The following is a 14,608-nucleotide window of genomic DNA, read 5'->3' on the forward strand; positions in this document are numbered from 1 at the left end:
ACAGCCTTTAGTGCAATGGGTTTGCCCAGCAGCCAGGCTTGCTGAGGAGGAGGAGGAGGCAGACCTTCAGCCCCCAGGGTGCACTAACAAGACCGGGATGGTTAACGAGGCAGCCACAGAAGGGGTCTGCTGCCCCCAGCCAAGTGTTGCAGCTTCAGCAGGTGGGGTGAAGGCTTCTTTCCTCCTCCCAACACTCAGCTGACTGTTGTCCACCTACCAGGTGGTAGGACATGTCCCTTGGAATGGGGATTGTAGTGTTTGAGCTGCCTTCAGAAGACTTTCCTCACAGCCTGGCTGTGTCCTAGGAGAGCTCCTTCTCCCTCCCAGGGGGATCCCTTTGTGAAAACAGGGATCAAACGGGCTGAGAGTGGGTTAAACTGATGGTTTTGGAGTAGAGTGAGTGGGGTGTGTGCTCCCAGGAAAGCTCATTGCTGGTCTCTGATGGAAGGACAACAGCAGCCCTCAGTGCTCCCCACTCCCCGTGCACTGATGGCCGAGCTTGGAGGTGTGTACTAGGGCACCTCGCTTGGACCTCTATCAGCAACAGGAGGAATTTCACTACTGTGTGAGTAGGATTTTCACTGCTCCGTGCTCCCAGCCCCTGGGAGCACCTCCTGATCCACACCCTCCTGCGTGGGGCAAGCAGAACGGGGAAATCCTTGGCGTGCATAGGACGTGTTTGTGAGGTGGCACGGCATCAGGACAGGCTCCATCTGGAAGCAATCATGTAACAAGTAGCTGCAGCCACAACTCACAGATCACAGGTCCTGTCGAAGCAGGAATGAGCAACTTTGCGGCCACCAAATTGCTGTGTAGGGATTGCAAATACCTAGGCTGACATCAAAACCACCTGCCAGCCCTGGATGGGCACGTTCAACCCAAAATCTGTGCTGAACTCCAGGCTATGCTGCCCTAAAAGAGGGTCAAGGGAGAGTTTGCTGATATGGAGTCAGCAACTTCACGCTCTCCCCAGAAGGCAATATTGGCAAAGCATAAAAAAAAAAAAAAAATCTTTTTTTCTTCTGAAGACTCTAAAAACACCCTTTGTTTGTGCAAAACCCAGCTCCACCCCAGCTCTGGGGAGTCATCCTGTTGCTACAACTACTAACGCCACAAAAGTAATCAGCAGAGTGGAGTTTTTCCAAGGGCTGGATTTGCATTAAGCTGCTAAACCCAACACATTCCTGGCCAAGCAGAAGACTGGGGAGGAAAAAAGCCCAAACTACCCTAGCTCTGTGCTTTGTGCAGGGCTCAGGGCATGTCTGCCTCCTGGGGCAGAGCTCCCCAAAGCCGTGTGTTGGGCAGATGCACAGCTCCTGCTCCCCTACCTTCCACCGTTGTTTTTTTTTTGCTCTTTTTTTCTTAATTGGTGTGGGTTTAGTGCACATGCCTTCAAAAAAAATAATAATAAAATAAATAAATAATAATAATAATAATAATAATAATAATAATAATAATAATAATAATAATAATAATAATTAAAAGAAAAAGAAAAAAACAGGAATGTGGATGAGAAGTGAGGACACAGGACAAGGACTTGGCACCCAGGAGGAAACTGCAAAAATGGGTTGTCTGTTTTCTCTGTGGTCCCCATCATTTTGGGAGCCTGATGACATTCTGCACTTTGGTGCTCTCAGTGACAGCAAATATAACCGAGGAGACTTTCGCAGTGTCAGATTAACGGGTAGGGACTGGCTGTCTCTTGCTGCAGGACACTGATAATTAAACCAAGCATCTCTGGGAAGCAGCAGTGAAACATCCGATGGCATTTGGTACACCCACACCAACCCTATGTGCACGAAGTCAGGGTAACTCATGGCTGTGAAGCATCCACCCTACAGAAAAGATGCCCCGTTGAAAAAATAATAATAATTATTATTATTATTTCTATTTACTTGTGGGCTTGTACAGCTCTGACCTCCAACCCCTGGGCCAGCTGATGGTTTAGCTACTACTACAAAAAAAAAAAAAAAAAAAAGGTAAATGGGGAGAGTGGATGCCTGCAGTGGCCGTGATGTTGTGCCCTAATGGGTGCAAAGCCACTTTCAGCTCGTTGTGCTTGGCAGGGCTGTGATCAGATCTCAGCAGCACATTTGTGCTCTGCTGTGGCAGCTTTGAAGCAAAACCGATTGTGATCTCCAGCAGCTCTCAGTGCTGTAACCCTTTTGAAGGACATCAGCGAGATCTCGTTGAGCAAGTGTGCTTTCCCTGCTTTCTGATAGAATTTGTAAAAGCTTGCTATAACAGGAGTTTCAGCTTGCCTGAATAGGAGGCATCCCTAGCACAGCCCTTACTGGGTGCTAGAGGAGCCAGCAGTTCTGCCCAGCTGCAGGAACCAAATCTCCTGATCAGCAGCGTCTGTCCCCAGGGCATGCTCGGTCTAATCACTAAATTGAGACTGGTCACAGCCTTTTGACATGAAACACATGAGGAGGCAAAGTCATCTGGAGAATAGGCAGGAGGGAGACTGACACCACTCATTGCAAGAAAACAAACAAACAAACAAACAAACAAGAGGACCTATGAAAAGGGTTGTGAAGTTGGGTGTTTTACCCCTTGTGTTCTCCAAGGGTGACAAAAGGTTGGAAAATACCCTCAACTCTGTCCACCTTAAAGTTCTTTAATTGCCGTTATTTCATTTTTCAGTAGGTTTTTCTTTTCCTCCTGCTCCAGGGCTGAAGGAGGCAGAAAAATCTCCACCAGCATTCACTTTTCTGCATGCTGAAGGCTTCACCTTCAATGGGGGGTTCTCCAGGAGGCTTTGGGCACCCACTTGTGTGGGTTTCACATGGTGGCCACAGGTGGGGGTCAGGATTCAGGGGTAAATAAAGACCATACAAGTGTCCTGCCAGCTTGCACAGGTTTATAGTTAGCAATGCAGTTCATTTTATTAGTTATAAATAAAGTACAAAAAATCCACCAAAAGTGAATCTAAGCATTTACACAATTTCTAATGTCTTTTCATTTCTTCAATGCACTATTGCTTTAATATTAATAATAAATATTTTTCTAGCTTTCTTCTATAAAATAGTCTATGTAGCAAAATGTTGCACAGCACAACAGAACAGCAGTAGGAGTACAAAAATGTGGGTGATCCTTTCACCAGCCCGGGCCATTAAAGGGGAGGATTTCTGTCTGCTTGCCCCATGTTTTACGTGTCCCTCTGATGGTGTCTTTGTGGGGTGACACCCAGCCCCTATCCCCATACAGCCCAAAAACACAGTTTAAGGGAGAAAAGTTACAGAGCAGCAAGGGAAGACGCGGAAACCCAGGGTAAGGCAAAGGCAGCAAAGCAGAGCAGCACCCTGAAGGGACGAAGAGGAAGGATGAAGGTACAGTCGTGTCGTGCCTTTCAGCCCCAAAAGGCATTTGCTTCTAAAGCCTTTTGGGGTGGGGGGACACATCGAGCCCTGCTTCTGCGTTCATGCACAGCTGAGCATCTGTGCTGACCCACAGCAGTTATGGCTTAAAGCTTAAAATGTTTTCTGGGGTGCTTTAAAACCCTCCTGCATGGTTCAAGCACTGGATATTCAGGAGCCTTTTGGGAAGGGGCAGCGTGTTAGCAGCGGTGCAGTCGTGGCTGGGGATGGGGACGTGGATGCTTGGCCACTGCTGCAGGAACAAGACATCAGCCCAGGGCTGGTCCCCTGGGGATGACCCGGGAGTAACAGGGCAGGGGGGCTCCAGTGCCTCTCGCAGCCCTACAGCAGTTCAACAAGCCTCAAGTCAAGGTTTCTGCCCCAACAGAGGGGCCAAAAGCAAGTGGAAGGTTCACAGGAAGGTTAGTTTTGAGGGCTTCTGCTCCAGGCATGTTTTACGGTTGGATTATAGCCAAGTGTCAAGGCCTGGTGTGACAAAAGGATCCCAAATTGTCCATCCAGCCCCCATTTCCCAGCTCCGTCTGGGAGCAGTGAAGGAGCTGAGGTCCCACCACCCTCCCCTGACAGCACCACACCATGCAAAACCAGATGGAGGGGGGTCATCCCCTAAAAACTGCTGGCAGACCCTTGGTTTTGAGGTGTCCAAACCCAGGCTCCACCAGTTCCCTCCTGCATCCCCCTGGAGCTCCCAGCTGGGTGCATGCAGGGGTGGCTTGGCAGGGGACACGCAGCCAGACCAACAAGCACCAAAAAAACAACAGAACCACAGCACCTGGACTCCCCTCCGCATTTTTTTGAAACAATTTGCAGAGTCATGCACTGAATGTAGGCATTGCCCCAAGCACAGCCTTGCAGCGGGGCCCAGCAGGCGTTATTGCAGGTAACACATGCAGCAAGGGCAGGAGCATCACCACAGGCACTGGGACAGGGTGGCGGCAGGAATTGACTGAAATTTTGGTTTTTCAGGGCACTACGAACTGCCTTCAATGCTCAAGGACACGAGTGAAAGGATCACCAGAGTTTGATTATGAGTGCAAATAATATTCATATATATGTGCTAAACACAGTCACTATATTGCAGTTTTCCACTATGTCACAGCATACAGAATCAAAGGTTTGCATTTTTATGGAATGTATCCAAGGTAACAGCACCACAGTAATACAGTTTGTAATCACACACCCTGATTTTTTTCTTTTTTTTTTTCTTTTTTTTTTTTGACAAGATAAGCATTACCCCCACATCCCATGTTTAATTTCTTTTTAAGTACCGACGCATGCAAAGCATTCCATTCCCAGAAACAATGCAAAAATGAGGTAATAGGAGTAATAAAAAAAATTAGTATTAATTTCTAAATAAATAAATTATAATTAAAAATGCAAAAAACAACTATAAAAATAATTAAATAAGAACCCACAATATCTACAAGTTAGTCATAAATTATGATTGTTAAATATAAGGCATTTAAACTCACAAAACCCTGTAAACTATCAATGTTTTGTTCCTAGAGATTTTCTGTGTGTTTCATTTGTTTTGTTTGTTGTTGGTTTGTTTTTTTGTTGTTGTTGTTGTTGTTTTTAAACTCCTCCTATCATCGCGACCCACTCGTAGAAATGATTTCAACGCAAAGAGGAACCTGACACACGGTTCTCACGCACCTCGGGATCAGTCACTCACACGAGACCACGGGAGTTTGGTGCTTTTCTTCACCAGATTTTTTTGTCTTTTTGTTACTTTTTTTTTTTTAAATATATATCTAAAAACTGTGCTTGTTCGTTAGGCAGATAGTAATACTCTCGCATAGGCTTTAAGAAAAGGCGCGATTCGGAAGCGCTCCTCCTTCCCTCCCCGCACAGCCAGGGTCCCTCTGCCCCGCTCCTCCCCTGCTTCGCCCCCAGCTCACACCTGGGTGCACCAGCCCGGCTTACAGTGTGCTTTACGAACAACATCTCACTTTTCTTGTCCGTGTTATTGGTAGTATTAGGATTATTTTTAATGCTGCTTGAATCTGCTGCTGCTGGAGCAAGCCCCCTATGTCCCAGTGGGTCACTCCTTGCTGCAGGAGTCCACATCACTCCGGACATCAGGGCTGGGACTACTGTATCTCCTGTGAAACCATCTCTCACAGGTGGCAAATAAATGTCACCACAATAAATATATATCACTGTGACCCCCCCTGCACTCCTTTTTACCGACACAGGCACAGTGAGAGGGGAGAAAGTCGCCTGCTGCCCCTTGCCCCCTCCCTCACTCTCATCAGCAGGTTGGCAAAAATAAAAATACTAATCTCTGTGGGTCCTCTGAGGTCGGTGTTTTCCTGGTACAGCTCATGGGAATCCTGCAATCTCCCAGATGGTAATTTATGATCATTTCTACGTGGAGAGCATCTCTTGGCTCCAGCAGAATGGGTGCTTGGGGAGCCACAACTCAGCTCCACCACATCTGCATAATAAATATATAAAGTTCAGGATTTGTTCCCCTGGCTCCTCCGCATCTCTCTTTTCCTAGTTTCCAAAAAAAAAAAAAAAAGCTTTTTGTTTGTAAATGCCTATTCACCAAAGGGTTTTCAGCTGCGTCACTGCAGCTGAGGTCTTTACTTCAGGGGGAGCTTGGGTCAAAATGGTCCATTCCTTCATGGGATGTTCAAGGAAAGGTTCGACGTGGTGCTTAGGGACACGGTTTAGTGGGTGACAGTAGTGGTAGGGTGATGGTTGGACCAGATGATCTTGAAGGTCTCTTCCAACCCTAATGGTTCTGTGATACTTCTATTCTAAGGACTGTCTCCTGATGTAGTTGTGTGCATTTTTATAATGGAAAGTGGTAAATTAGGTTTCATTTTAATAATCACCTTTTTCTCCATATGGATATGGAGTGAAATGCATCTGTGTATAACAATGCTCTGATACAGGGCTAAACCCCGCCCCTCCAGAAGGCAGCAAACCCTCGAGAGCTGGCATTCCCTTCCTGCACCAAAACACCCACACTGATGTCTCATGAGAAACAATTCCTCCCATCCCTTTATCAGAGAAGGGTCTCTGCAATCCCTGCTCTGAGAGACTTGACCCCACAAAAGACCCCACAGCCTATGAACCCAAGCGGATTAAGGGAAAAAAATGGAAAAGAAAGGTTCCCACCTGTGCCGTATATCTGCTTAACCTCCCTGTGCTGTGATAAATCGCTGGGGAAGCAGTGAAGCAGGGTGACCGTGTGTGACAAAAAGGCCCTGCTCTCCTTCTCCCACCCTGCTGTGGGCTGGGAGGGGGAACAGGAGCAGGGCATCTTGTCTGCGGCTCTACCCCAGCCCAGCCACAGCGTTAGCAATATCCCCAAATCATGTGGCGTTGGGCTTTGTCCCCTTGGAGCTTCCTCTGAGCAATTATACCCCAAAGCACAGGTACAGGAGCTGGCTCCATAACCAGCATTTTGGACCAGCAAGGAGCCTGGGATGTGTCTAACCCCAGGGGGGCCATGCCACAGCGTGCTGAAGCCAACCAGCCCCTGGCTCACAGGAGAAAGCAGTATGGAAGATAGCAAGCACGGAGAGAGCACATGGCCTGCCTTAGATTTTGGCATGCCAAGCCACTTTGTTAAGATACAGAAAGCAAAGAAACAGCATCCCCATTGATATTGTGCCCCTCCAGCAAGCATCCAGCACCAGCAGATAAGCAGGAAGCTTACAGGGAAGCCTTTCCCTATTGCTTCACTCATTTTGTTCCCAATTACATTTTATTTTGTAAGCGTCTCTGAATTTGCAGCACTGTAAATGCACGGAAAGGAAGCACACGTGGCCGAGGCAAAGAGCGCAACCCTTCTGACTGTAAACAGGATTTTGCTTTTTCGCCTCTTCCCCCCAAGGGTGGGAAAGCTTGACCTCCTCATTCCCCCTCTGCAATGTATTAATCAGGCACCAAAATAAGGAATCTATGAAAAAATATTTGGTGCAAATTAGGTAACAGCAACATGTCCACCACAAGATGAGTAGGGCATCAAACACAACATTTCTTAAGCTAACATGCTCCAGCTGCCATCCATAGAAATAGCTAAAGGACCCCTATAACATGTTTCTACGTATTCGAGAGGTATATATACAATCCTCATGAAATGCAGGATTGACAGGCCAGACTACCACAACTAGTTCCTTCACGTTCAACACTAAATCTTCTGCAGCACGGGGTCTCTGAGCTCCGGGAATGCCAGCTCCCTTTCACCGGGCCCGTATCCTGCGTATGTGCAATATCTCCTACCGCTAGATATTGTACTGCCACCTCCTCCTCCTCCTCTCTAACGTGCCTGCAGACTTCTCCTCTCAATCAAATGGCTCAGAAGGCAAAAATTTTGCTGCAAGGGTTTATGGCCATACGACCTGATAAGGAAAATGGTGTGTCCAGCCAGTCCTTTCAGCTGTCCGAGCCGAGCTGTGTTTCAATGTCCACCCTGCAGATGGGGCACTTCTTGCTGGTGGCCAGCCACTGGTCCACGCACACTTGGTGGAAGAGATGCATGCAAGGTAGCCTCCTGTGGAGAGAGAAGCACCACCCGTTAGGGACCTCGTGGGTGGAGGGGGTTCAGGGGACTGAGGACATCCAGAAAGGTGCAAATGGGGCTGCTTTCATCATGGGGAAGCAGCACTGGAACACCAGCTTACCCTGGGGCAGTAGGGCAGAGATGGTGTCCTTGGCCAAAACCTCTTAGAAGATCCCACATCCTCCTGAGCTGAGCTGTTGCAGTGACCAACTACCCTGGCTGCTGCTTTTATCCTTTCAAGAGTGTCAAGTTATACGCTTGGCTTCTTGATCCTGGTGGCTCACCAGCAGTCAGTGGGTCTCCACTGCTCCTACTTATGTGTCTGGTGTGCCCCAGGCAATGTGGTTCCTTTTCATCCATATCACATTTGCCATCTCTTTGGTGACTCTCATTAGCCAGGAAGGATCCTAAACCACAAGGGCCCACAGCAAAAAAAAACAGAGCTCTTCACAACAGCTTAAGGCAGCTAAAGGGTGAGGAGCAGGACCAACTAGTGCAGATGCACTGCCCACCCAAAGCTCCTTCACCACTAGCTCAGATCTTCTAATTGCTTGTCCCCATCAAGCAGAGTCTTGACCCAGCCAAGAGCCTGGGCACCTTGACACTAGGGGTTTTGCTGTGGCCCCGGATGCTCGCTGTGACCATACAGGCTGAGAGATCTCCCTTGTTCTGTTAAAAAGCAGCTACACCCCAGCCACAAGCCTCATTCCCCTGTACTTGACACACAATCTCCCTTTTATCATACTTTGATCATCTTGTAAAGGCAAGACATTGATGCCCATGAGCTCCCAATGGCTCTCTGAGGCCTGGCACCCATTATCCTAGGACATCTGGCCACCCAACACAAGGTTTTGAAGCAAGTGATCCAAACCCAGGAGATCCAATGAAAAAAAAAAATCAAAAATCTGGCCCTTTCAGTTGGACATTGGCATGTGCTTTCCTAAACCCTGCAAGAACAGCCCCACCAAGGCACGGCAGTGTTATTGGGATAAGCATAACTCAGATGTCACTGAGAGGCAGTGGAGCAGAGGGAAGGGTCATACCTGACATCTTCTCCATCTTCAAGCATGGACAGACAGATTGTGCATTTCTCATCAGTGTCCGACTCCTCTCCGTCCTCCTGCTCAGCTTTGCCCTCCTGCGGTCTTCTCTGCAGCAAGGTTAAAGACATAATTTGGTTGGGAACTGATTTGCTAATGCTCTGCCAGGCCTGGGTAGTGGCAGGAAGGCAAATAGTAAGAGCTTCTTCTAACAGCCAGATCCTCCAGCCTGGGGAACCCAGCCCAGCCAAAACAGCCAGCGGGGGGAGGATGCCACCAGCACGCTGCTGGACCACATGCCTCCTCCCAGAACTGGGGGCAGTGGGGCTGATGGAAGTGCCACAGTCTCCTTTGGTGCGTGCTTCTCCTGAAGACCCCAAAATGTGTAGGGTCACCACTGCCAGCAAGAACAGAACCACTGTGCCCCTTGTCAGCTAGGGCACTGGCTTAGACCCTTACTGCACCATGTGGCAGCTCTTAGCCTGCCAGATCCTTCCTCTCCTTTTCCCCCCACACCTATTCCAAATGACTTATTTTCTTTCTGCATCCACTGGAGATGTGGTCAGAGATAAGTGCAGCAGGAGCTGGGTCCCTTCCAACCTGGGCAATGAAACATATTTATTGTCACAGGGGATGACAAACATGACATTTCTACCCAAATGAGCAATTTTCCTGTTTTCTTTAGCACTACCCCAAAAACTTGGCATCGAGTTTTTTAAGGGCAAGAGTTCAGCTCCAACGGAGGAGATGCTCCTTGCAAAGAGAAAGGAGGGCAAGCTGCCCCCACACCATCGACAGGGAGCTGAGCTACACCACCACGTCAACCCAGCAGTCCCACAAGATGCTAAAGCACCAGTTCTGGATTTCACGGTCCATTTGGGGGAATATTTCAGTCAATGATGCTGGTTTGCCACCTCTGAGGATTGCAACCCACTGAAGTCCTTCCTTCTGCCCGCTCCATGCACACAACCCTTGGGCAGCTGCAGGGGGGTGGCAGCCATGCCATATTTTTGGGGAGCTCACCTTCTTGTACTTGTGTGGGAAGGTGAACCTCTCGATGGTGTTCTGCACGGCGCCCCGGCTCACACTGCCCAGCCTGTCCTCCAGCTGCAGCAGCTCCTGCGGCACAAGAACAGCAACAAAATGCCATCAGCATTGCTCACGGGAGGCAGTGGTGGAGGAGCACAGGATACCCAATATTTCAGAAACTGGGGTGGATTTTGAGCCCTGTTTGGCAGGTCAGGAGACAAAACCCTGTAGAACTGCAGCACTTCGCTTACAGCCATGAAGGGAGCCAGTCAGCCAGAGACAGACCCAGGCACCCTGGAATAAAACATCTTTCACTAAGCCACCCAACCCCTTTTGCTGCCTGGTTATTACTCAAATGGCTGCAGATCTCCATCCCATTCCCATCTGCGGCTGCCAAGCCATAAGGCAGCCTTATGAGTTTATGCCAGAGCTTGCATGGATTCCCAGGGCTTAAAAATTTAATAATCACAGTCCCCAAGATACGTACTTCATAGCTCTCCCGCACAGCCGACGTGTGCCTGCTTGGGTTCAGTCCCTGAAGAGCAAGTAACTGGAGCTGAGGGTAAGGGTAATTTCTGATCTCATGAACAACCTGCAGGAAGTGAGGGAGAAAAATAAAGCCACCTGTGCTAGCACAAAGAAATCCCTTGTGTGCCCTGATTTAAATTTAGCGCTACAAAAATTGAAAATGAGAGAGCAGGCTGACACCTTCCCCGATGGAAGTCTTTTAATAACCAAAAAAAAAAGAAAGAGTAGATTAATAACTAGGAAAAAAAAAAAAAAAGTAGATCTCCTATAAATAATAACAACATACTCACATGTCTTATAAACATGTCAAATAAACTCTTTGTTATAATTATTCCTATATCATCCATAACACTGCAGCTCCAAACTCTCAACATGGATTAGCTTAAAAAGAGATTTAATTTTCATTTTTAAATGTGTTGATTTCTCTTCACCCAACCTCTGGTATTTAAAGCTTTGCAGCAGTGTGCAGGTGTCAGGGTCGGACTGTGGGTACAAGAGAAGAGCACCCTCGTGGGATCTCTGAGGCTGCTTTAAAGATGAGTGGGGCTCTGGGTGGCTCAGCTCCAAACGCAGCTCCCTGCTAGGAGAAGGACCAGCAAATGACCCTGGTCTGCCCATCTTAATGTTATTAAGATATTTTTGTCAAATCCTAGCTCCACCTGCGCAACAGGTCACACACAAATTTAATAGGAGGCATCGAGGCTGATGCAGATGGCAAATATGTGAGGAGGGATGGTCTTGGGGGCTGGGCATGGGGAATTGCCACCTAACTTCAGTCCTTCTGCATAAAGGGAGCCTTAGGAACCCAAAGTTCACTGCATTAATAACATTATTATTGATAATTATTGAGTCTCCCAGGTTTTGCAGACCAGCCTGTGTGTGCTCTGCAGGCAATGGACCAAATCTTTCCAGAGCAGCTGAGCTTTTCTTTCCTTTCCCTAGCCCAGAGTGCAATGATGCAACCTTATCCTTTCACACACTCCCTCCCACGGCCGGAGATAAGTGGGATTCGCAGAAGACAGGTGATAGAAAGATAGCAGCCTTTATTTTGACTGCCTTCTGGCAGACAATGCATAAAACATTTCTCGGTAAAGGCGTTTCACTTACCATCTGTGTCGAGGATGTGCTTCTGGGGAAGTGGTGCATCCGAGGTGTGGCCAAGTAATGCTGATAGGGCTGAGGGACCGGCCGGACCTGGAACTGGGCGTGAGTCAGGCCTGCATCCACGCTGAGGTCCCTGTGGGTACGAGGAGGAGGAAGGTGGAGCTGTGGCTGTCTAGCAGCATGGTACGGGCTGTGATAAATCACGCTCACGGCAGGGGAGGGCTCTGAGCAGCCAGGGGTGCCTCAACACGAGGTGATGCTTCTGCTTTAAAAGCCTTGGATTTGGGCAATCACCCTTCCCTCTACCAGGGCAGAATGAAGGAGCAAGGGGATGATTTTATTGCACTTAGCATTTGTGCTAGCTGGGGTCAAGAGCTGCAGGGTGTAGCCTGAAAATTGCAGAGCAGTGTTTTGAGGGCTCTGATCAATCCCCAGACTCAGTAACTCAGTTTGGCCAGGTCCTCCCTGTGCCACCATCATTGCAGATGATCACATTTTGCCCTCATTTTGCAGGAATGCAGATAAATGCATGAGGGCAAAGAAACAAGGGGCCATTCTGGGTGGTTGTTAGGCCCATCATCCGTGCCTGTGACCTCTCTGGAGGTCTCCCAGCCCAGGTCACAAGAAGGTTTGGAGGGGACAAGGGAGGTATTCCCTGCCTGCAAGGGAGAATGCATCAAACCTGGCCTCGGGGCACCCCAGAAATGCTGTTTGTACAAAATAATAATAACAATAATAACAATAATAATAACAATAATAATAGTAATAACAATAAAGAAAAAATAATAAAGGTTCTAAGATATTTCTGGATGATACAGCTGTAGGAAACAGCATCACACAACCAGCAGATCACCACTGGTGAAGCAGAACATCCCTGGCCGTCCCACTGTCCTGCACACAGCCTGTCCTGAGGCTCATTTTTGTGGGTTTGGGTGCTTAGTCCCTCCAGAAATCAGCCCAGTTCAACCCTGCCACTTCAAGTGACCGAGATCCCAACAAACACCGCAGCTCTGCCCAGTCCACAACTGCAAACCCCATCCCAGCCTGCACGGATGGGATGGGAGGAGACCTAGCACAGCACCTATCCATAATCCATCTATCTGTAACCCAATTAGCTGGTCCCTTGTCTCTCCCCGAGCCACCGAGTCTCTCAGCAAACAAGTGCTCCGAATGTCATTCACTTTATCGTAATTACAAAAGCCAGCGCTCTGATAGCTATTGTCTTCGCATTTGTCAAAGCAAAACTAATTAGAGCACAGGGGTTGCTCCTCGTTCCAGCCTGAAGTTCTCCTTCTCTCCGCGGAGGACAGCAGCAGCGAGTGCCACGGCTTGTTAGGAGCAACCCAGACGTGTCCTGGAGCAGCTGTGAAACAGCAGCAGTGTGCCCAGCGGCAGTTAATGGACAGGAGGGGACAGTAAATTTTATTCTGTGATTCTAAATGCAAAAATCTCTTGCCCAGCATGGTCTGCATACCAGGTAATAACTGCAGTGCTTTCATGCCCCCTAATAATTCCCCCCACATCAAATTGGAGCAAAGAGGGGGTCTGTCTTTGCTGGCTGTGTGCTGGCCGTGTGCTAGCCATATCCTGGACAGACAAAGCCTGGCAGAGGATAAGACACAGCAGGAGACAGGCAGGAACAGAGCCAGGGTGGGAATCCACAGGACTGGGCATTTACCAACTCCCATGTCACATTTTTGGAGATCTATCCTGCTGCTTGAGATGGTTCCCAGGTGGATGAAAGGCTCAACTGGAAATTATCAGATATTGGGTTCATCGCAGCCCTGCCTCTGGCCTGATGTACGACTCCAGCCATCTCCTCTCTGCCTGCTGATATTCCCTGCCTGCAGACAGATGTGATAACCCACAGAGCGCCTTGAGACCAGGGGCTGAAGGGATTTCCTTAAGACAAATGGGCATCATTAACTTGCACAAGTAATTGCAACAGCAGCACTGCTGAACTGCTGTGCAGTGTTGCATCTGGATCCTAAAAGCCCAGCACTGAAGCTCCTAAAGTGATGCTTGCCGAATGCAGAACACTGCATGTAACAGTGTTTTTACAGGGTTTGGGGCACCAAACCCTGTAAAGCATCCAGAGCACGTTAGCTAAAGAAAACCCAAACTAACCATCACCTTCTGCCTTGTGCTACAGGTACTGCATCGTCAGGTTAAGAGGTGAGGTTCAAGAGCTGCAATGCGTACAGTCCGTGGGCTGCCAACAACTAAAAACTGAGGGATAAGGGCAAGAAAACAGGCTGAATGGTCATCAATAAATGCCTATGCAGAATGGAGCTCAGGGGGAGTTTATTCCTCCTCCAGCAGAAGATTTTAACCAAGGCTAGGCTGTCTGAGATGACCCATGACCCTCCAGCCCCAGCTTCCAGCCCTACTTCCCACCTCACTGCCCTTGCCTTTGAGCAAGCACTGTCACAGCTCACATGGTGATAACACATCAGAGGGAAGTTTTTATATCCATCACTGGGCAAAACTGTACATGTGCCCCGAGGGGAAGTGAGTCACCCCAATATGTGTACACGGTATGTGATTTCTGGCGTGCCCACTCCTTAGGTTTTGTAAGGCAACGCAGCAACACAGAGGGAGAAGGAGAGGGGAGGAGGAGGGGAAGATTAAATGATGCTTTATCGGATCCTTCTAATGATTATAATTAAGCGATATGCACAGAAAGAGAAGCAGAAAGAGTGGCTCTACCCAGATGGAGCATGAAACGCTTTGCAGCCTGATCTGAACAATGTCACATCGGCCAAATTCACCTCATGGCAGTACCAGTAATGGGAACACCTGAGAAGAAAATGACAGAAGGATCTGGCCATATTTTAGGTTGTATATTATTACCCCAGAGGAGGAAGAAAAACTGTGTTAAAAGAACTCTCCATTTGCAGAGCAAACCACTCAGATGTTAGGAAATGCCATAATTAAGATTTCCTGTGCCATTTTATTTTGGTCCCCTTGTGCATACACACTACGATTGTCTCTAATTACATGTT

General features: G+C 48.3%; 1 protein-coding gene across 2 annotated transcripts in view; it reads right to left on the minus strand.

Annotated features, from left to right (window-relative positions):
• Positions 1-2,915: 2,915 nt before the first annotated feature.
• ARK2C (arkadia (RNF111) C-terminal like ring finger ubiquitin ligase 2C) overlaps positions 2,916-14,608 on the minus strand; it is a 42,382-nt gene continuing 30,689 nt past the window's right edge. The window contains exons 4-9 of one of the 2 annotated variants that reach the window (XM_082784156.1): positions 11,607-11,736; positions 10,459-10,563; positions 9,966-10,061; positions 8,946-9,052; positions 7,742-7,893; positions 2,916-5,820 (exon numbers count right to left, since the gene is read on the minus strand). In XM_082784156.1, the coding sequence (XP_082640282.1) occupies positions 7,776-7,893; positions 8,946-9,052; positions 9,966-10,061; positions 10,459-10,563; positions 11,607-11,736 (556 nt within the window). In that variant the 3' untranslated portion in view covers positions 2,916-5,820; positions 7,742-7,775. Of the gene's footprint in view, positions 7,894-8,945; positions 9,053-9,965; positions 10,062-10,458; positions 10,564-11,606; positions 11,737-14,608 lie in introns of both variants that reach the window. The other variant, XM_082784155.1, reaches the window with a different exon arrangement.

Source organism: Aythya marila, assembly GCF_965140915.1.
Source record: "Aythya marila genome assembly, chromosome: Z".
Taxonomy (NCBI): Eukaryota; Metazoa; Chordata; class Aves; order Anseriformes; family Anatidae; genus Aythya; species Aythya marila.